The following is a 19,881-nucleotide window of genomic DNA, read 5'->3' as shown; positions in this document are numbered from 1 at the left end:
GCAGATACTAAGTGCTCCTAAATGTTGGTTTTTATTATGTGGCTGGGTGGCTCAGGGTTTCATTTAACAGCTCCCCTATTTACTAATAGACATTTAGATCATGTTCCATTTTCATTCTTACACACAGTTCCACCTTGTATGTGGCTCTGGGCCAGTGTCTCCCTAGGCCACATTCCTAGAAATAAGATTTCTTTTTTTTTTCTTTTTTGAGACGGAGTCTTGCTCCATCTCCAGGCTGGTGTGCAGTGGTGTGATCTCGGCTCACTGCAACCTCTGCCTCCCAGGTTCAAGCGATTCTCCTGTCTCAGCCTCTCGAGTAACTGGGACTATAGATGCGCGGCAACACACCCAGCTAATTTTTGTATTTATAGTAGAGATGGGGTTTAACCATGTTGGCCAGGATAGTCTCCATCTCTTGACCTGTGATCTGCCTGCCTCAGCCTCCCAAAGTGCTGGGATTATAGGTGTGAGCCACTGTGCCCGGGCAGAAATAAGGTTTCTAGATCAAAGGATATAAATACTGTTTTGATAGATGTTGCCAAACTAAGGCCTGGGCTTTGAAGCCCAGGATGGGAACAGCTGGGCTCGATGGGCAAAGGGTTTGAGTGAAGGCATTCACGGTGGGGAGTGGCTGGCACGGCCAGTGTTGGGAGTGATGTCCACCCTGTTCCTGGCCCTGCTGACTTCTCTCCTGATCCCTCCAGCGACCTAGCCTCTAACACCGCCCCGCTCCAGCCGGAGCAGCTCCGAGTGTTTGAGACTCTGGAAGAGATCACAGGTGGGCTCTGTCTCTGCATCCTGCTTTGCCGGGGTTGGGAGTCCTTGTCCTGTCCCCACTCCCCTAATCTCACCCTCTGCCTGCAGGTTACCTATACATCTCAGCATGGCCAGACAGCCTGCCTGACCTTAGCATCCTCCAGAACCTGCAAGTAATCCGGGGACGAATTCTGCACAAGTGAGTACTGGGAAAGAGGTGGCCTGATGGAGAGGAGTCCCAGGGAGGAGTCCCTGTGGGAAGCTTTGGGCCTGAGGGAGTATTCCTGTTCCCCTGGGACATAGCAGTAACCTTTCCACGAAGGTTTCCATGAAGTCTGCAGAGTGTGCTGGGGGTGGAGGAAGATGAGAGTAGCCTTTGCTGTCCGGGAGGGGGTCCGTGGTAAGGTGCCCACCTTTCTCCCATAGTGGCGCCTACTCACTGACCCTGCAAGGGCTGGGCATCAGCTGGCTGGGGCTGCGCTCGCTGAGGGAACTGGGCAGTGGACTGGCCCTCATCCACCATAACACCCGCCTCTGCTTCGTGCACACGGTACCCTGGGACCAGCTTTTCCGGAACCCGCACCAAGCCCTGCTCCACACTGCCAACCGGCCAGAGGACGAGTGTGGTAAGACAGGGAGCCTAGTGTGTGTGCTCCCCATCTGCCAGCACACAGGAGTGCCCACGGGGTCCTGGCACCAGCGTTCTTGGACTTGTGCAGACTGCCTGTCCCTGTGCACCCTTCGTGACTCAGCGCAGCTCTGGCTGGCTTGGCCTCTTGGCATGGCTTCTCTAGCTGGGTCCTACCTGCCTTGGCATCCTTCCCTTCCCCTCTGTTTCTGAAATCTCAGAACTCTTCCTCTCCCTACATAGGCCCCACCTGTCCCCACTCCTCCAGCCCAGAGCCATGCCCACAGCCAGTTCCCTGGTTCACTTGGACCTGGGGCCTCCCCTAAAAGTCCCCTGCGGTCCCTTCCTCCTCACTGCAGTGGGCGAGGGCCTGGCCTGCCACCAGCTGTGCGCCCGAGGGCACTGCTGGGGTCCAGGGCCCACCCAGTGTGTCAACTGCAGCCAGTTCCTTCGGGGCCAGGAGTGCGTGGAGGAATGCCGAGTACTGCAGGGGTATGAGGGGCGGAGGAGAGGGGTGGCTGGAGGGGTGCATGGGGCTCCTCTCAGACCCCCTCACCACTGTCCTTTCTCTCAGGCTCCCCAGGGAGTATGTGAATGCCAGACACTGTTTGCCATGCCACCCTGAGTGTCAGCCCCAGAATGGCTCAGTGACCTGTTTTGGACCGGTGAGCTGCTGACGGGCTCAGAGCTGGGTGGAGGAGGGCAGCGAGGGGGATTGCCAGGGACTTGGCAGGATGGCGAGACGCGGCAGGGTGTGCTGTCTGGTAAAATATCCCTGGATAGGGCTCAGCACTCAGACCCGAACAGCAGCAGAGTGGCAGGAAAGGGGGCCCGGGGGACCCTGGGGCCCTTCAGACTATGAAAAGGTTCTAAGGAGGTCTGCGTTTGTGGCTGTGGCTGTGGCTGTGCTAGGGTGGTTAGCCCTGCGGGCTCAGGCGTCAGACTACCTGGATTCAGACCCAGGTCCTGCTTCCAACCTTGGTGTTTTATTCCTAAAATGGGTATTGTAATAGTACCTACCTTGCTGGGGTGTGGCGAGAATGAAATTAAACAGGGCTTGGCACAGTGAAGCCCGGGAAAGGCTTTCTATGCAGCAGTGACTGTTGTTACTCACTGTTACACCTTAGGTAATGCGTTTTCTTCTCTGGGTGCCTCCCATTCTCTGGCTCAAGTCCCCGCCCAGGATCAAGCTTGGAGGAGGGCCCCGAGGGAGGGTCCACAGAGACTGGGTGAAGAGCAAGGGCGTTTGTCCCAGGAGCGTGGTGAAAATTGCTGCTGGGTGGCCTTGGGAAGCACAAAGGGGACCCAACTAAGGGCCTGATCCTACTGCCCTGGGGGTGTCAGTGCCAGCCCCCCACAAACCTTTTCTGCCCCTCCCAGGAGGCTGACCAGTGTGTGGCCTGTGCCCACTATAAGGACCCTCCCTTCTGCGTGGCCCGCTGCCCCAGCGGTGTGAAACCTGACCTCTCCTACATGCCCATCTGGAAGTTTCCAGATGAGGAGGGCACGTGCCAGCCTTGCCCCATCAACTGCACCCACTCGTGAGTCCGAGGGTCTTTTCTGCAGAAAGGAGAACTTTCCTTTCAGGGGTCTCTCTGGGGTTCTTACTATAAAAGGGGACCAACTCTCCCTTTATCATATCTTGTTTCTGATGGCAAAAATAACACATTGTTGGGGCCGGGCGCGGTGGCTCACGCCTGTAATCCCAGCACTTTGGGAGGCCGAGGCGGACAGATGACCTGAGGTCAGGAGTTTGAGACCAGCCTGGCTAACACGGTGAAACCCCGTCTCTACTAAATAATATAAAAAATTAGCCGGGTGTGGTGGTGGGCACCTGTAATCCCAGCTACTCGGCAGGCTGAGGCAGGAGAATGGCGTGAACTCAGGAGGCGGAGCTTGTAGGGAGCTGAGACTGCGCCACTGCACTCCAGCCTAGGCGACAGAACAAGACTCCATCTCAAAAAAAATAAAAATAAAAATAACACATTGTTAAAATGGTAAAATTAAAACATGAAATATAAATTAATGCCCTAGCAGTTCTATCCCCACTGTTAATAATTTGAAATATTTTTCCTCTAGTTATTTTTGTCTGTGCACATTCTAATATGTATATATAAGTTAACATATATTAATATTATTTTCCAGTTATTTTTATCTGTGCACATTCTAACACACACACACACACACACACACACACACACACACACACACACACACACATATATATTTTTTAGACGGAGTCTCACTCTGTCACCCAGGCTGGAGTGCAGTGGTGCAGTCTTGGCTCACTGCAGCCTCCACCTCCTGGGTTCAAGCAATTCTCCTGCCTTGGCCTCCTGAGTAGCTGGGATTACAGGAACATGCTACCTTGCCTAGCTAATTTTTGTATTTTCAGTAGATGGGGTTTCACCATGTTGGCCAGTCTGGTCTTGAACCCCTGACCTCAGGTGATCTGCCAGCCTCGGCCTCCCAAAGTGTTGGGATTACAGGGGTGAGCCACCATGCCCAGTCATATATTTCTTTTTACCAAATAGAATCATAGATCATACATATTGTTTGCAAATTGCTTTTTCTCACTTTCCAGGACCTTGAAATGTTTCTCTGTGTTCTAACATGGCGATCTACCTTTATTCTTTTAATTTTTCTTATTTAATTGTCTTTACACATGAAACATATGAATACATCCTTGTGATAAACATTTTCAGTAACATAAAAGTATAAGTGGTACAAAACCAACGTGCCCTTTCACTCAACTCCCTGTCCACCCAGTCTCTCCTGTCGGCTGGGAGAACCACTGCATTGACTTGTGTGTTCATCCTTCTGGGCTCTTTTCTGCACACTTATATAGTGTACATACTACATTTATATTAGGTTGAGTCAAATAAGATTGCTGTTTGTGTAAACCACAAATGGTCAAGAACCTGGGCGCGCGGTGACTCACACCTGTAATCCCAGCACTTTGGGAGGCTGAGGCAGGCGGATCACTTGAGATCAGGAGTTCGAGATCAATCTGGCCAGCATAGCGACACCCTGTCTCTACTAAAAATACAAAAATTAGCCGGGTGTGGTGATGCACACCTGAAATCCCAGCTACTTGGGAGGCTGAGGTAGGAGAAAACCCGTGAGGTGGAGGTTGCAATGAGCCTAGATTGTGCCACTGCACTCCAGCCTGGGCGACAGAACAAGACTCTTGTCTCAAAAAAAAAAAAAAAAAAAGGTCAAGAAACAGCAATTTCATATAGTTCCACTTGTCATCAGATGTGTGTGCGTGTACATTTTGTAATGTAAATGGGATCATTTTCTTCATACTGTTCTGCACTTTCCCTCCGACTTGAGGTATCCTTTCTTATGAGTACAGACAGATCTACCATCTTTATTTTTTTTTTAATTACTCAACCTGTAACATGGATGTAATTTTACTTTGTTTTTGAGGGATATTGAGCTTGTTTCCCTGTTTTTGCAGTTTATTGCAATTGAGCTCCATACACAAGTGAGCCTTCTTCTGTACGCCCCCTAGTGTCCACGCATTGGCATTTTTAGGGTATGTAGTGTTGGCAATGTTTATCACAAGGATGTATTCATGCGTTTCAATTTAAAGACAACTAAATGAGAAAAATTAAAAGAATATGGGTCCGGGCTGGGCGCAGTGGCTCACGCCTATAATCCCAGCACTTTGGGAGGCCGAGGCAGGCCGATCACCTGAGGTCAGGAGTTCAAGACCAGCCTGGCCGACATGGCAAAACCCCATCTCTACTAAAAATACAAAAATTAGCCAGGCGTGGTGGTGGGCACCTGTAATCCCAGCTATTTGAGAAGTTGAGACGGAAGAATTGCTTGAACCTGGGAGGCGGAGGTTGCGGTGAGCCAAGATTGCACCAGTGCACTCCAACCTGGGCAACAGAGCGAAACTCCGTCTCGAGAAAAAAAAGAAAAAAAAAAAAAAAGAGAGGCCAGGCGCGGTGGCTCAAGCCTGTAATCCCAGCACTTTGGGAGGCCGAGACGGGTGGATCACGAGGTCAGGAGATCGAGACCATCCTGGCTAACACGGTGAAACCACGTCTCTACTAAAAAATACAAAAAAACTAGCCGAGCGAGGTGGCGGGCGCCTGTAGTCCCAGCTAATGGGAGGCTGAGGCAGGAGAATGGCGTAAACCCGGGAGGCGGAGCTTGCAGTGAGCTGAGATCCGGCCACTGCATTCCAGCCCGGGCGACAGAGCAAGACTCCGTCTCAAAAAAAAAAAAAAAAAAAAAAAAAAAAAAAGAGAGAGAGAGAGAGAGAGAATATGGGTCCAGATCCATAGGGATCCGAGATCCAGATCACGGTATTAGAACATGGAAAAACATTGCAAGATTCTGTTAAGTGAAAAAAGCATTTGCAAGCAATATGTACGGTCTATATTCAGAGGAGGATCTGCCGCATCATAGATAATATTTCATAGGTGTTGCCAAACTGTTCTCTGGAGAAGTCGTATCAGTTTACCCTGGGATTCTTCTATGGAGGGAATAGTTGAGCTCCCGGACTTGCTTTCCTGGGTGCCCCTCCCTGCTTCCTACCCACCACAAGGCGCTGCAGGGGAGAGGGGCATGCGGGTTCCTTGGCTGGAGAAGGAGTCTCCTTGTGGGGTGGTAGAAGGAGCACTGATGGCCTTGAGCCCAGTTTCTACCTTTGTCAAATGGGGATAATGACCCAGCCACACCCCTCCCGGGTTTGTTGTGAGACTGGAACGGCGGTTTCCAAGAGGGTGGTTCCCAGAATTGTTGATGAGACTCTTTCTCCTGCAGCTGTGTGGACCTGGATGACAAGGGCTGCCCCGCCGAGCAGAGAGCCAGGTTGGCTTCGACCCCAGGATGTACCCCTCGTTGCCCTTCACTCCCCCACTGGATGCTGGGTGGTCACTGCTGTAGGGAGGGGACCCCCTGACATATGTCCCTTCCTACTCACTCTTCCACTGTGGAACCTCCTGTCATTTTCCACTTCAACAAGTGACAGAGGACCTGCTCCGAAACTGAGGGGAGGGGACCGCAGGGAAAGATGGCTAGAAAACCCAGTCCCTCCCCACCCTGGAGTAACTTGATGCCCTGTGAGGGACACGGGCAAAGTTCAATTCCTTGGAAGTCAAGGGAGGCAGAGAAGAGTGCAGCCGCACCGCTGAAGGAGCGATAAACTCTTAACTGGGGATGGCGGGAGGCTTCAAGGAGGAGGTGGTATTTGAGCCAGGCTTTGAGAGAGGAGCAGGAATTGCACTTGCATTTAGGTAGAAAGCATTGGGGTGCCAGGTGACACTGGAGGGGGAGGCATCAGGAAATCCAGGATGTCTTCAAAGTTCTGCTGTCGGGGGCTGTTGAGTAAGCACAGGAGTAAGGGGGTCATTAGAGTCAGGGTGGGGTCCGACCTGGAGGCCAGAGGCCCTGAACCCAAGCCATAGGGTAGGACTTGACTGTCTGGGCAGTGGGGACCTTTGGGAAGGACTTTGGGTAGAAAAACAGACTGGAGTCTTTGTCTTAGGCAATCATCTGTCCGTGAAATGAGTATGTGTTACAGGCTTGGTATGTGCCAGACCTTGTGCTAAGCAAGGGGGTGCAGAGAGGACAGGATGACAAGAATATTGGATCAACATCCAGGAGCTCCATCTATCCCAGGATGCACTATCTTTCTTTTTTTTTTTTTTGAGACGGAGTCTCACTCTGTCGGCAGGCTGGAGTACAGTGGTGCCATCTCATTTCACTGCAACCTCTGCCTCCTGGCCTGAGGCTCCTGAGTAGCTGGAATTACAGGCACGTGCCACCACACCCAGCTAATTTTTGTATTTTTAGTAGAGACGGGGTTTCACCTTGTTGGCCAGGATTGTCTCGATCTCTTGACCTTGAGATCCACCCACCTCAGCCTGCCAAAGTGCTGGGATTACAGATGTTAGCCACCGTGCCCAGCCAGATACGCTATCTTTTTATTGAGTGATTGAGACAGGGTCTTGCTCTGTTGTCCAGGCTTGAATGTGGTGGTGCAATCACAGGGGCACTGCAGCCTTGGCCTCCTGGGCTCAAGTGACCCTGCTGCGGCAGCTGGGACTATGGGAGCGTGCCACCACACCTGGCTAATTAAAAAATTTTTTTTGTATAGACAGGATCTCACGATGTTGCCCAAGCTGGTCTCAAACTCGTGGGCTTAAGTGATCCTCCTGTTTTGGCCTCCCAAAGTGTTGGGATTACAGGCATGAGCCACCACTCCTGGCAATGAGCTGAGTCTTTTTTTTTTTTTAGATGGAGTCTTGCTCTGTTGCCCAGGCCCCAGTGCAATGGCACGATCTTGGCTCACTGCAACCTCTACCTCCCAGGTTCAAGCAATCCTCCTGTCTAAGCCCCTGTAGTAGCTGGGATTACAGGCATGCACCATCATGCCCGGCTAATTTTTGTATTTTTAGTAGAGACAGGGTTTCGCCATGTTGGCCAGGCTGGTCTTGAACTGCTGACCTCAGGTGATCCACCTGCCTTGGTCTCCCAAAGTGCTGGGATTACAGGCGTGAGCCACGCTTGGCCAAGCCAAGTCTTAAAAGATGACCCTGTGGAGAAATGGTGGTCCAGGCTGAAGGGACAGCCTATGCAGACACTGGGAGGTGTGGAAAATCATGACCTGTGGGTGGAAATTTTGGCTAGAACATCAAAATCATCGGGTGTACATTCCTGTACCCATGCAGCAGTCAGAATCTCTGGGGGTGGGGCCCCAAAATTGTATGCATACAGATGGTCCCTGATTTGCGATGATATTACTTAGGATTTTTTGACTTTACAATGGTGGGAAAGCAATAATATACATTCAGTAAAAACCGTACCTTGAATACCCATACAGCCATTCTGTTTTTCACTTTTTTTTTTTTTTTTTGAGACGTTTCGCTGTTGTTGCCCAGACTGGAGTGCAATGGCACAATCTTGGCTCACCGCAACCTCCACCTCCCAGGTTCAAGTGATTCTCCTCCTCAGCCTCCAGAGTAGCTGGGATTACAGGCATGCACCACCATGCCTGGCTAATTTTGTATTTTTAGTAGAGATGGGGTTTCTCCATGTTAGTCAGACTGGTCTCGAACTCTCGACCTCAGGTGATCTGCCCACCTCAACCTCAAGCCACTGTGCCCAGCCCTACTTTCAGTATTCAATAAATTACATAGCCAGGCACAGTAGCTCACACCTGTAATCCCAGCACTTTGGGAGGCCAAGGTGGGAGGATCCTTTGAGGTCAGAAGCTCGAGACCAGCCTGGGCAACACGGTGAGACCCCATTTCTACAAAAAAATAAAAAAACTAGCCGAATGTGGTGGCGTGTGTCTGTAGTCCCAACTACTTGGGCAGCTGAGGTGGAAGGATTGCTTGAGCCCGGAGGTCAAGGCTGCAGTGGGCCATGATCTCACCACTGCACTCAGCCTGGGCAACACAGGAAGGCCCTGTCTCAAAACTAAATAAATAAATAAATAACACAAACTATTTAACAGTTTATTATAAAATAGGCTTTGTGTCAGATGATTCTGCCCAACTGTAAGCTGTTGGCAGTGTAAATGTTCTGAGCACGTGTGAGTCAGGCTAGGTGTCTTAAATGCATTTTCAGTTTCAACTTACAATTGGTTTATCAGGATGTGGCCCCATGGTGTTGAGGGATATGTGTATTAACAGTCTCCTTAGTGATTTTTTTTTTTTTTTTTTTTTTTGAGATGGAGTCTCTTACTGTTGCCCAGGCTGTAGTGCAGTGGTGCAATCTCGGCTCACTGCAACCTCCGTCTCCTGGGTTCAAGTGATTCTCCTGCCTCAGTCTCCCAAGCAGCTGGGATTACAGGCACTCACACCACGCCCAGCTAATTTTTGTGTGTGTGTATTTTTAGTAGAGACGGGATTTCACTATGTTGGCCAGGCCGGTCTCGAACTCCTGACCTTGTGATCCACCCGCCTCAGCCTCCCAAAGTGCTGGGATTCCAGGCATGAGCCACCGCGCCCAGCGTCCTTAGTGATTTTTACACCATAAAGTGTTGGAGCCCTAAGGCAGAGCCAAGGCCAAAAGTATAGAGAATCTGGAGATGCAGAGAGGGCTCTGATTGCCTACAAGGAGTTTGGACTTTATTGTGGAGGCAGTGGGGAGCCAAGGCAGGTTTAGAGTAGGAGAGGGTCCAAGCCTGTGGGTCACCCTTCCGACTTCCCTTTCCGAATGCCAAACACCTTCTTCATGTCCCCCGTGGGCCCACTTTGTCCCTCCCACCCCAAATTAGCCCTCAATCCCTGACCCTGGCTCCGCCCCCAGCCCTCTGACGTCCATCATCTCTGCTGTGGTGGGCATTCTACTGGTCGTGGTCTTGGGGGTGGTCTTTGGAATCCTCATCAAGCGACGGCAGCAGAAGATCCGGAAGTACACGATGCGGAGGCTACTGCAGGAAACGGAGGTGAGGCGGGGTGAAGGCCTGCCAGCCCGCGTGGGGTCTGCACTGGCTCCCAGCACTGACCCACCACCCCCTCACCCCAGCTGGTGGAGCCACTGACACCGAGTGGAGCGATGCCCAACCAGGCGCAGATGCGGATCCTGAAAGAGACGGAGCTGAGGAAGGTGAAGGTGCTTGGATCTGGAGCTTTTGGCACAGTCTACAAGGTCAGCGCCAGGTCCTGGGGTGGGCGGCCCCAGAGGGTGGGGGCGGTGCCTGGAGGGGTGTGGTCGGCAGTTCCGATGGGAGGGGCAAGAGCCGGAGGCAGTATTTGCGGGAGGGCAGTTACAGCGGAGAAGAAGGGAACGGGACCAAGCCCCAGGGTGGGGAAGGATGTTGGAGCACAAGTAATGATCTCCTGGAAGGCAGGTAGGATCCAGCCCACGCTCTTCTCACTCATATCCTCTTCTTTCTGCCCAGGGCATCTGGATCCCTGATGGGGAGAATGTGAAAATTCCAGTGGCCATCAAAGTGTTGAGGGAAAATACATCCCCCAAAGCCAACAAAGAAATCTTAGACGTAAGCCCCTCTACCCTCTTCTGCTGGGAGGACAGGAAGGACCCCCTGGCTGCAGGTCTGGGCTCTGGTCTCTCTTCATTGGGGTTTGGGGAGATATGACTCCCGCAAACCTAGACTATTTTTTGGAGACGGAGCCTTGCTGTGTCACCCAGGCTGGAGTGCAGTGGCCTGATCTCAGCTCACTGCAAACCTCCACCTCCTGGGCTCAAGCGATTTTCATGCCTTAGGCTCCTGAGTAGCTGGAATTACAAGCACCTGCCGGTTTCTTTTTGTTTTGTTTTGTTTTGTTTTGAGACAGAGTCTCACTCTGTCACCCAGGATGGAGTGAAATGGCGCGGTCTTGGCTCAGCCTCCCAGGTTAAAGCGATTCTCCTCCCTCAGTCTCCTGAGTAACTGGGATTATAGGTGTGAGCCATCACGCCCGGCTAATTTTTGTATTTTTAGTAGAGATGGGGTTTTGCCATGTTGGCCAGGCTGGTCTCAAACTCCTGACCTCGTGATCCGCCCGCCTCGGCCTCCCAAAGTACTGGGATTACAGGCGTGAGCCACCGTGCCCGGCCTAATTTTTGTATTTTTAGTAGAGACGGGGTTTCACCATGTTGGCCAGGCTGGTACTTTGGGCATTCACAGGCTGTGCGCCCCGGCTGTGGTTTATGGTGGTCAGGAGGCTGTATAGTGGTCGGGAGACTGTGTGATGGTCGGGAGGCTGTATAGTGGTCGGGAGGCTGTGTGGTGGTCGGGAGGCTGTGTGGTGGTTGGGAGGCTGTGTGGTGTTTGGGGGTGTGTGGTGTTTGGGGGTGTGTGGTGGTCGGGAGGCTGTGTGATGGTTGGGAGGCTGTGTGGTGTTTGGGGGTGTGAGGTCTCCCATACCCTCTCAGTGTACCCTTGTCCCCAGGAAGCATACGTGATGGCTGGTGTGGGCTCCCCATATGTCTCCCGCCTCCTGGGCATCTGCCTGACATCCACAGTGCAGCTGGTGACACAGCTTATGCCCTATGGCTGCCTCTTAGACCATGTCCGGGAAAACCGCGGACGCCTGGGCTCCCAGGACCTACTGAACTGGTGTATGCAGATTGCCAAGGTATGCACTTAGGGCACCTGGGCTCTTTGCAGGTCCCTTTGGAGCAAGCCCCTATGTCCACAAGGGGCTAGGATGGGGACTCTTCCTGGGCATATGACCAGGGCCAGGCCCTCCCAGAAGGTCTACATGGGTGCTTCCCATTCCAGGGGATGAGCTACCTGGAGGATGTGCGGCTCGTACACAGGGACTTGGCTGCTCGGAACGTGCTGGTCAAGAGTCCCAACCATGTCAAAATTACAGACTTTGGGCTGGCTCGGCTGCTGGACATTGATGAGACAGAGTACCATGCAGATGGGGGCAAGGTTAGGTGAAGGAGCAGAGGAAGCTGGGTGGAGTGGGGTCTGGTCCCTGGGAGAACTCTGAGTGGCCACCTCCCCACCACACACAGTTGGAGGACTTCCTCTTCTGCCCTCCCAGGTGCCCATCAAGTGGATGGCGCTGGAGTCCATTCTCCGACGGCGGTTCACCCACCAGAGTGATGTGTGGAGTTATGGTGTGTGGTGGGGAGTGTTGGGAGGGGTGGGTGAGGAGTCATGGCTGGAGGGAGGATGAGAGCTGGGATGGGGAGAATTATGGGGCCACCTCAGCATGTGGAGGGAGGGAAGGGGCTGCCTGTGCCCCACCTTGCAGGGTCTGTGCACTTCCCAGGATTAGGGAAAGACTGGGTAGATTCTGTCTCCTGGCATCACACCTCCCCCCTGCTGCCATGATGCCAGACTCCTGGGCAGAACCTCTGGCCCTCCCACTCCTGACCCTGTCTCTGCCTTAGGTGTGACTGTGTGGGAGCTGATGACTTTTGGGGCCAAACCTTATGATGGGATCCCAGCCCGGGAGATCCCTGACCTGCTGGAAAAGGGGGAGCGGCTGCCTCAGCCCCCCATCTGCACCATTGATGTCTACATGATCATGGTCAAATGTGCGTGGCTGAGCTGTGCGGGCTGCCTGGAGAAGGGTGGGAGGTCCTGGGTGGAGAAGCCCCCAAGAGGCATGAAAGGGGACCAGGATGTATGTAGACCCAGGAGCCCTGGTATATTAGGAGCCTCAAAACCTTCTCATATCCCTTTTACAGTCAAAGTCCAAAGCCACTCTTGAGGAACAACTAGAGAACCTTATGTACAATATTAAGCTGGGCACAGTGGCTCATGCCTGTAATCCCAGTACTTTGGGAGGCTGAGGTGGGAAGATCCCTTGAAGCCAGGAGTTCAAGACCAGACTGGGCAACACAGTGAGACCCTATCTCTACAAAAAATAAAAAAATTCACTGGGTGTGGTGGTGTGTGCCTGTAGTCCCAGCTACTCGGGAGAGTCTGAGGCAGGAAGATCACTTGAGCCCAGTTTAAGGTGGCAGTAAGCTATGATTGCGCCACTGAAATCCATCCTGGGCGACAGAGTGAAACCTCATCTCAAAAAAATAAAAAAGCAAACAAAAAGAAAAAAAATTAAAAGGGAAACTAGTAGAGATGCCCGAAGGTTCTGGCTGAAGCCCCCAGAGTCTGGTACTACTTCTCTACCACCAAGGGCTTTGGGCTGTCCCTTGGGACTGTCTAGACCAGACTGGAGCGGGAGTGGGAGGGGAGAGGCAGCAAGCACACAGGGCCCAGGACTAGATGCTGACCTCCCTCCTGCCCCAGGTTGGATGATTGACTCTGAATGTCGGCCGAGATTCCGGGAGTTGGTGTCTGAATTCTCCCGCATGGCCAGGGACCCCCAGCGCTTTGTGGTCATCCAGGTACTGGGCCTCTGTGCCCTATCCCTGCCTGTGGCTAAGAGCACCCTCCTGCAGAGGGTGGGAAGGAGAGATGAATCCTGTGTGCCAGGCCCCTCACCTGCCATGAGCCTTCTTCACGGAAGGCTGCATGCTGGGCTGGGGAGGGGTCACCATCCCACCTGTCCTTCCTCCGCAGAATGAGGACTTGGGCCCAGCCAGTCCCTTGGACAGCACCTTCTACCGCTCATTGCTGGAGGATGATGACATGGGGGACCTGGTGGATGCTGAGGAGTATCTGGTACCCCAGCAGGGCTTCTTCTGTCCAGACCCTGCCCCTGGCACTGGGGGCATGGTCCACCACAGGCACCGCAGCTCATCTACCAGGGTCAGTGCCTTCGGTCACACTGTGTGGCTGTCTGCTTACCTCCCCCATCCCCGGTGGACTAGGGTCCCTTTCTCTGATGTTCCCTCAACTGTCACCTCTCAAGGAGACCCCATTATCGCTACAAAAAATTCTTACTGCCTTCCAACCTCTGTGACCCCATTCTCTCCACGGTGACTGTGTCATACCCCAAAGGTGACCTCTGTTTTTCTCCTGTGACCCTGTCACCTCCCATGGAGTCCCCATCCCAGATCCATAAGTGACTCCCATCATGACTTTGTTTCTTGTCCCCAGAGTGGCGGTGGGGACCTGACGCTAGGGCTGGAGCCCTCTGAAGAGGAGGCCCCCAGGTCTCCACGGGCACCCTCCGAAGGGACTGGCTCTGATGTATTTGATGGTGACCTGGGAATGGGGGCAGCCAAGGAGCTGCAAAGCCTCCCTGCACATGACCCCAGCCCTCTACAGCGGTACAGTGAGGACCCCACGGTACCCCTGCCCTCTGAGACTGACGGCTATGTTGCCCCCCTGACCTGCAGCCCCCAGCCCGGTATGGAGTCCAGTCTAAGTGGAGAGACTGATGGGCGGGGGAGGGGAGGACCCTCAGCCCAGAGTCCACTGTGGGGGCAGAGGGAGTGGCAGCGACACCGGGGTTCCTTCCCCTAACTGGTCATCTTCTCTTGGCCTTTCAGAATATGTGAACCAGCCAGATGTTCGGCCACAGCCCCCTTCGCCCCAAGAGGGCCCTCTGTCTCCTGCCCGACCTACTGGTGCCACTCTGGAAAGGCCCAAGACTCTCTCCCCAGGGAAGAATGGGGTTGTCAAAGATGTTTTTGCCTTTGGGGGTACTGTGGAGAACCCCGAGTACTTGGCACCCCGGGGAGGAGCTGCCCCTCAGCCCCACCTTCCTCCTGCCTTCAGCCCAGCCTTCGACAACCTCTATTACTGGGACCAGGACCCATCAGAGCAGGGGGCTCCACCCAGCACCTTCAAAGGGACACCTACAGCAGAGAACCCAGAGTACCTGGGTCTGGACGTGCCAGTGTGAACCAGAAGGCCAAGTCCGCAGAAGCCCCGATGTGTCCTCAGGGAGCAGGGATGGCCTGACTTCCACTGGCATTAAGAGGCGGGAGGGCCCTCCGACCACTTCCAGAGGAATCTGCCATGCCAGGAACCTGTCCTAAGGAAACTTCCTGCTTGAGTTCCCAGATGGCTGGAAGGGGTCCAGCCTAGTTGGAAGAGGAACAGCATTGAGGAGTCTTGGTGGATTCTGGGGCCCTGCCCAATGAGACTCTAGGGTCCAGTGGATGCCACAGCCCAGCCTGGCCCTTTCCTTCCAGATCCTGCGTACTGAAAGCCTTAGGGAAGCTGGCCTGAGAGGGGAAGTGGCCCTCAGGGAGTGTCTAAGAACAAGAGCAACCCATTCAGAGATTGTCCCTGAGACCTAGTACTGCCCCCCATGAGGAAGGAGCAGCAATGGTGTCAGTATCCAGGCCTTGTACAGAGTGCTTTTCTGTTTAGTTTTTACTTTGTTTTGTTTTTTTAAAGATGAAATAAAGACCCAGGGGGAGAATGGGTGTTGTATGGGGAGGCAGATGTAGGGGGTCCTTCTCCACACCCACTTTCTCCATTTGCAAATATATTTTGGAAAACAGTTAGGCACCAGCCTATGTCTGGGGGTAGCTCTGCACCATCCCTTCCTGCTCACCTTACACTCAACTCCTCTTTTCCTGGAGGGAGTGGCTGGGAATCTTCAGAAAGCTTGGATGAGGAGCCTGACATCCAGTTCTCTAGCTTCAGGGTTGGGGGGGATCGGGAAGCTGGATTCGGATCTGAGAGCCCTTTGATGACCAGATCATTCTTTCTTAGAACGAATTCCTAAGGCCACTCACCAGAATGGGGTTATTTCCTCCTTGTGAGTGAGGAGAGTGGCGGTTGGGTGGGCGAAAGACGAGGCAGGGTCTACTGTGGGACTCATTTTCGTTGCCTTGGCTATGCCAGAGGAGCTCACTGACCTAAGGAGTAGCTGTCCAGGAAGCCCACCCAAGCCAGCACAGCCACCCTGGCGGTACAAAGGCTGGGCTGGCCGGACTTCTGTGCCCCCCACATTCCCAGATTGGACATATAAAAACACACACTAGTTAGCATTAGTGTTTGTAGTGCCACTTTACTGCCAATAGCTGACATTGTCCTGGGTTGGGGAAAATAAATAAAATCTACTGTGGCATCAGACAGGTATTACCGAGGTGAAGAGTGGACCAGGCTTTTGTGGGCACTTATCCTGGGAAGGGGGTATAAGGTGGCTGGGGAAGTGTCCATGGAGAGTGCCTCTCTCCTGCCCCCAAGGCCATGGAATCTTTTATTCCTTCCTTGTACCCGAAAGGGCAAAGTGGAGGCCAGGGTCTCTGCTAAGGAGCTAAGTAGGAGAAAGAGGCAGGGGGAGCTCCCAGCAGGACCAAAGGGAGACCAAGGCTTGGATCCCAGAACAGAGCAGGAACCCAGACTCCTGTGCAGTCACAGAATGATGCAGGGAGGACGGCTGTTGGTGATCTTTTCTAGGGGTTCTCCTTTACTGGCTCTTCGGATGGCCTCAATGAGCTAGAGGACAGAGATGTGGAATGACAGGATGATGCACTGTTGGGGTAGGATGACCCAGAGGTCCTCCCAACACTGCAAATACTCACATCTTTCTCATAGGGAAAGCCTCCATTCTCCAGCTTGGAGAACACCAGCTGTCCATTTATCTCTATCTCAAAGGCACCTGGTAAGAAATCAACAGATAAATAAATGGTACACTGAGAACATAGGCAGAAGTCAGGAGTTCCTTCAAAGGGGTCCCCCACCACTCCCACTGAAGACCCATTTGTAGCTCCTTAAGCCATTCCCCAACTCTGGGTCAACTCCAGGGAACCTGAGGAAGGCCTTGCCTGTGTGCCCCTCGCAACACTCAATAAAGGACTCCCTCCCCTCCAACCCTACACGATTGCAGTCTAATAGGTTTTTCCCCGCAGGCCTCTGTGAACCCCCTGACATATGAAAGGGAACTCATGTTGGCTGGACATTTTACCATGTGCCAGGCACTGCAGGCACTTTACATAAAGCAGCCAATGTCAGAACTAGAAAGCGGGAGAGCTGGGATTTAGAGTACAGACTGACTCAGCAGGTCTTCCGTGAGCCTCACCTGTGCCCCCCAGGCGCGACTCGATCTCGATGCCCGGATACTGCTCCTTCACAGCACTGGCCAGCTCCAGGTAGGTCGCCTCGAAGCCGCAGGGTTCACTGGGGAGAAGAGATGGGGCTGGGCTGGGGACTCGGGGGTGGGGCCTCCCGTGGACCCACCTCCGTCCGGCCCACGGGACCAGGGTAGGGGTCCTCCAGCCGGGACCGCTCACCAGTACTCCACCATGATGCGGACCCCACTCCCAGGCTCGACCTCCCCGGGAGGGGGCGCTACGGACGTCTGCCCCGGCTCCCCGCTCATAGCTGCCGGCTCCGCTCCGGCCCCTGCTTCCGGGTGTGACGCGCTCAGCGGACACGTGACGGGGCGGGGCCTCGGGCGCGGGGCGGGGCCGAGCGTGGCGTCCAGGCGCCCCCTGTAGGCCTCCGCCACTGCTACGTTTTGACCTCGTACAGCAGCTCCGGAGCTCGCGCCCGGGGCAGGGTTTAGGGGAACGGGTCCAGACCCTCCTTCCCCGGCCCGGTCTCCTGGAGTGCCGGGCTTCCCTACTCCCAATGTCCGCCGGACTTAACGGCTTCATTTACTCTAATGGACTATCTTAGACTGCAGAGCGCTTTTCAGTTTACAAAAGAAAGAGAAAGCGGTGGGGCAACCATCCTGGGGATGGGAGTGGGTGTGGCTGATGTATGAAATAGTTGACATTTTCTCGCTCACATGCTGATGGCATTTGTTTTTTTTTTCACTCTTGTTGCCCAGGCTGGAGTGCAATGGCGCGATCTCGGCTCACTGCAACCTCCGCCTCTGGGGTTTAAACGATTCTTCTGCCTCAGCCTCCCAAGTAGTTGGGACTACAGGCGCGTGCCACCGCACCCGGCTAATTTTGTGTTCTTAGTAGAGACAGGGTTCACCATGTTAGTCAGGCTGGTCTCGAACTCTTGACCTCAGGTGATCCACCCTCCTCGGCCTGCTAAAGTGCTGGAATTACAGACATGAGTCACTGCGCCCGGCCCAGTTTTTTGTTCGTTTGTTTTAGGAGAGACAGAGTTTCAGCATGTTGGCCAGGCTGGTCTCGAACTCCTGACCTCAAATGATCCGCTCGCCTTGGCCTCCCAAAGTGCTGGGATTACAGGTGTGAGCCACCACGCCCGGCGCTGATGCCATTTGGAACCTCCCTATAGTTACATACACAAGTGTTTCTGATCCCAAAGCTCTAAACTCCTTTTTCCAGTCTTTTGTAACTGCCTCTTGCCTGCACTGGAAAACCGTAGACACTCTTCAGGCTGTGTGCCCCCAACAGTTCCTGCGCATCCCCTTCTCATCCAGCCTCTCACTGGGGGACTGGTGTCATTATTCCCATTTTGCAACTCTGGAAATGGAGGCTGCTCAGGTCCTCGCTGCCTTTTCCCTGCCTGCAGTACCACTATGGTATCCTAACACGCTACCCACTCTAGTGTCCCTTTAGGCTATTTTTCTCTTTCTTTTTTTCTTTTTTTCTTTTTCTTTTTTTTTTTTTTTTTTTTTTTTTGAGACGGAGTCCCGCTCTGTCACCCAAACTTGAGTGCAGTGGTGCCATCTCGGCTCACTGCAACCTCCGTCTCCTGGGTTCAAGCGATTCTCCTGCCTCAGCCTCCCTAGTAGCTGCGATTACAGGTGCCCGCCACCACGCCTGGCTAAGTTTTGTTTTTTTGTTTTTTTTTTGAGTCGGAGTCTTTCTGTGTTGCCCAGGTTGGAGTGCAATGGCGCGATCTCAGCTCACTGCAACCTCTGCCTCCCGGCCTAAGTGAGTCTCCTGTCTCAGCCTCCTGAGTAGCTGGGATTACAGATGCCAGCCACCCCGCGGGCTAATTTTTCTATTTTTAGTGGAGATGGGGTTTCACCATGTTGGCCAGGCTCATCTCGAACTCCTGACCTTGTGATCTGTCCACTTCGGCCTCCGAAAGTGCTGGGATTACAGGTGTGAGCCACTGCACCCGGGCTCATTTTTATATATATATATATATATATTTTAAAAAACCGTCAGGGCATGGTGGCTCACACCTGTAATCCCAGCATTTTGGGAGGCCAAGATGGGCGGATCACTTGAGGCCAGGAGTTTAAAATCAGCCTGGCCAACTCGGCAAAACCCTGTCTCTACTAAAAATACAGAAATTAGCTGGGTGTGGTGGCGCATACCTGTAATCCCAGCTACTCCAGAGGTTGAGGCAGGAGAATCGCTTGAACCTGGGAGGTGGAGGTTTCAGTGAGCTGAGATCTCACCACTGCACTCCAGCCTGGACAACTGGACGACAGAGTGAGACTGTGTTAAAAAGAAAGAAAGAAGAAAAGAAAGAAAGAAAGAAAAAGAAAGAAAGAAAGAAAGAGAAAGAAAGAAAGAGAAAGAAAGAGAAAATAAAGAAAATGCAGTCATTTGTACAGTTGCCTAACCATCACCACAATCCAGTTACAGAATGTTTCCGTCAACCTGGTAAGTCCTTCCCACCTGTTTCTGGTCAATTCAGCTCCCAATTCCAGTCCTATGCAACCACTGATCTGCTTTCTGTCTCTAACTTTGCCTTTTCTGGATGTTTCATATAAACAGAATAATATGCTATGTGGTCTTTTGCTTATGGCTTCTTTCACTCAATATGTTTTTTGAGATACATTCATGCTGTAGCATCTAGAGTAGTTTGTTCCTTTTCATTGCTGAGTCGTATTCCACGTGTGGTTATGCCACATTTTGTTTCTTAATTCACCAGTTGATGGATATTTAGGGTTCCAGTGTTTTTTGTCTATTTTGAAGAATGCTGCTACAGATGTTTAGGTGTCTTCGCATAGGTGTATGTTTTCATTTCTCTTGGGTAGATTCCTAAGGGTAGAACTGCTGGGTCATGTGTTAAGTTTATGATTAACTTTTTTTTTGAGACAGGGTCTCGCTCTGTTGCCCAGGCTGGAATGCAGCAGCGCAAACTGCTCACTGCAGCCTCGACCTGCTGAACTCAATCTATCCTCTTGCCTCAGCCTCCTGAATAGCTGGGACTACAGACACGCACCAGCATGCCCAGATAATTTTTTTGTATTTTTTGTAGAGACAAGGTTTTGCCATTTTGCCCAGGCTACCATTTAACTTTTTAAGAAACGGCCAGACTGGTGGCCGGACGTGGTGGCTCACGCCTGTAATCCCAGCACTTTGGGAGGCCGAGG

General features: G+C 52.8%; 2 protein-coding genes across 3 annotated transcripts in view; one reads left to right on the top strand and one right to left on the bottom strand.

Moving 5' to 3' along the window:
- The window catches only part of ERBB2 (erb-b2 receptor tyrosine kinase 2), a 30,756-nt gene extending 15,578 nt beyond the window's left edge, over positions 1-15,178 (top strand). The window contains exons 10-27 of the mRNA XM_010379300.2: positions 705-778; positions 865-955; positions 1,183-1,382; positions 1,744-1,876; positions 1,959-2,049; positions 2,765-2,925; positions 6,167-6,214; positions 9,662-9,800; positions 9,881-10,003; positions 10,257-10,355; positions 11,251-11,436; positions 11,583-11,738; positions 11,854-11,929; positions 12,206-12,352; positions 13,068-13,165; positions 13,341-13,529; positions 13,821-14,073; positions 14,216-15,178. Of these exons, the coding sequence (XP_010377602.1) occupies positions 705-778; positions 865-955; positions 1,183-1,382; positions 1,744-1,876; positions 1,959-2,049; positions 2,765-2,925; positions 6,167-6,214; positions 9,662-9,800; positions 9,881-10,003; positions 10,257-10,355; positions 11,251-11,436; positions 11,583-11,738; positions 11,854-11,929; positions 12,206-12,352; positions 13,068-13,165; positions 13,341-13,529; positions 13,821-14,073; positions 14,216-14,571 (2,620 nt within the window). The 3' untranslated portion in view covers positions 14,572-15,178. The remainder of the gene's footprint in view (positions 1-704; positions 779-864; positions 956-1,182; positions 1,383-1,743; positions 1,877-1,958; positions 2,050-2,764; positions 2,926-6,166; positions 6,215-9,661; positions 9,801-9,880; positions 10,004-10,256; positions 10,356-11,250; positions 11,437-11,582; positions 11,739-11,853; positions 11,930-12,205; positions 12,353-13,067; positions 13,166-13,340; positions 13,530-13,820; positions 14,074-14,215) is intronic.
- Positions 9,459-17,066, bottom strand: MIEN1 (migration and invasion enhancer 1). Of its 2 annotated transcripts, none has more exons than XM_030923095.1 (4): positions 16,916-17,044; positions 16,705-16,802; positions 16,208-16,284; positions 9,459-10,269 (listed from the first exon to the last, which is right to left on the bottom strand). In XM_030923095.1, the coding sequence occupies exons 1-4, from the start codon at positions 17,002-17,004 to the stop codon at positions 9,997-9,999; spliced, it is 537 nt and encodes a 178-aa protein (XP_030778955.1). In that variant the 5' UTR covers positions 17,005-17,044; the 3' UTR covers positions 9,459-9,996. The 2 variants fall into 2 exon arrangements, with proteins under 2 accessions (XP_030778955.1, XP_010377604.1); XM_010379302.2 differs by lacking the exon at positions 9,459-10,269 and adding an exon at positions 15,671-16,121 and having other exon boundaries at positions 16,916-17,066.
- Positions 17,067-19,881: the final 2,815 nt, after the last annotated feature.

Source organism: Rhinopithecus roxellana, chromosome 19, assembly GCF_007565055.1.
Source record: "Rhinopithecus roxellana isolate Shanxi Qingling chromosome 19, ASM756505v1, whole genome shotgun sequence".
Classification (NCBI taxonomy): domain Eukaryota; kingdom Metazoa; phylum Chordata; class Mammalia; order Primates; family Cercopithecidae; genus Rhinopithecus; species Rhinopithecus roxellana.
The sequence above is the reverse complement of the archived record's forward strand: the minus strand, read 5'-3'. Positions and strand labels throughout refer to the sequence as shown.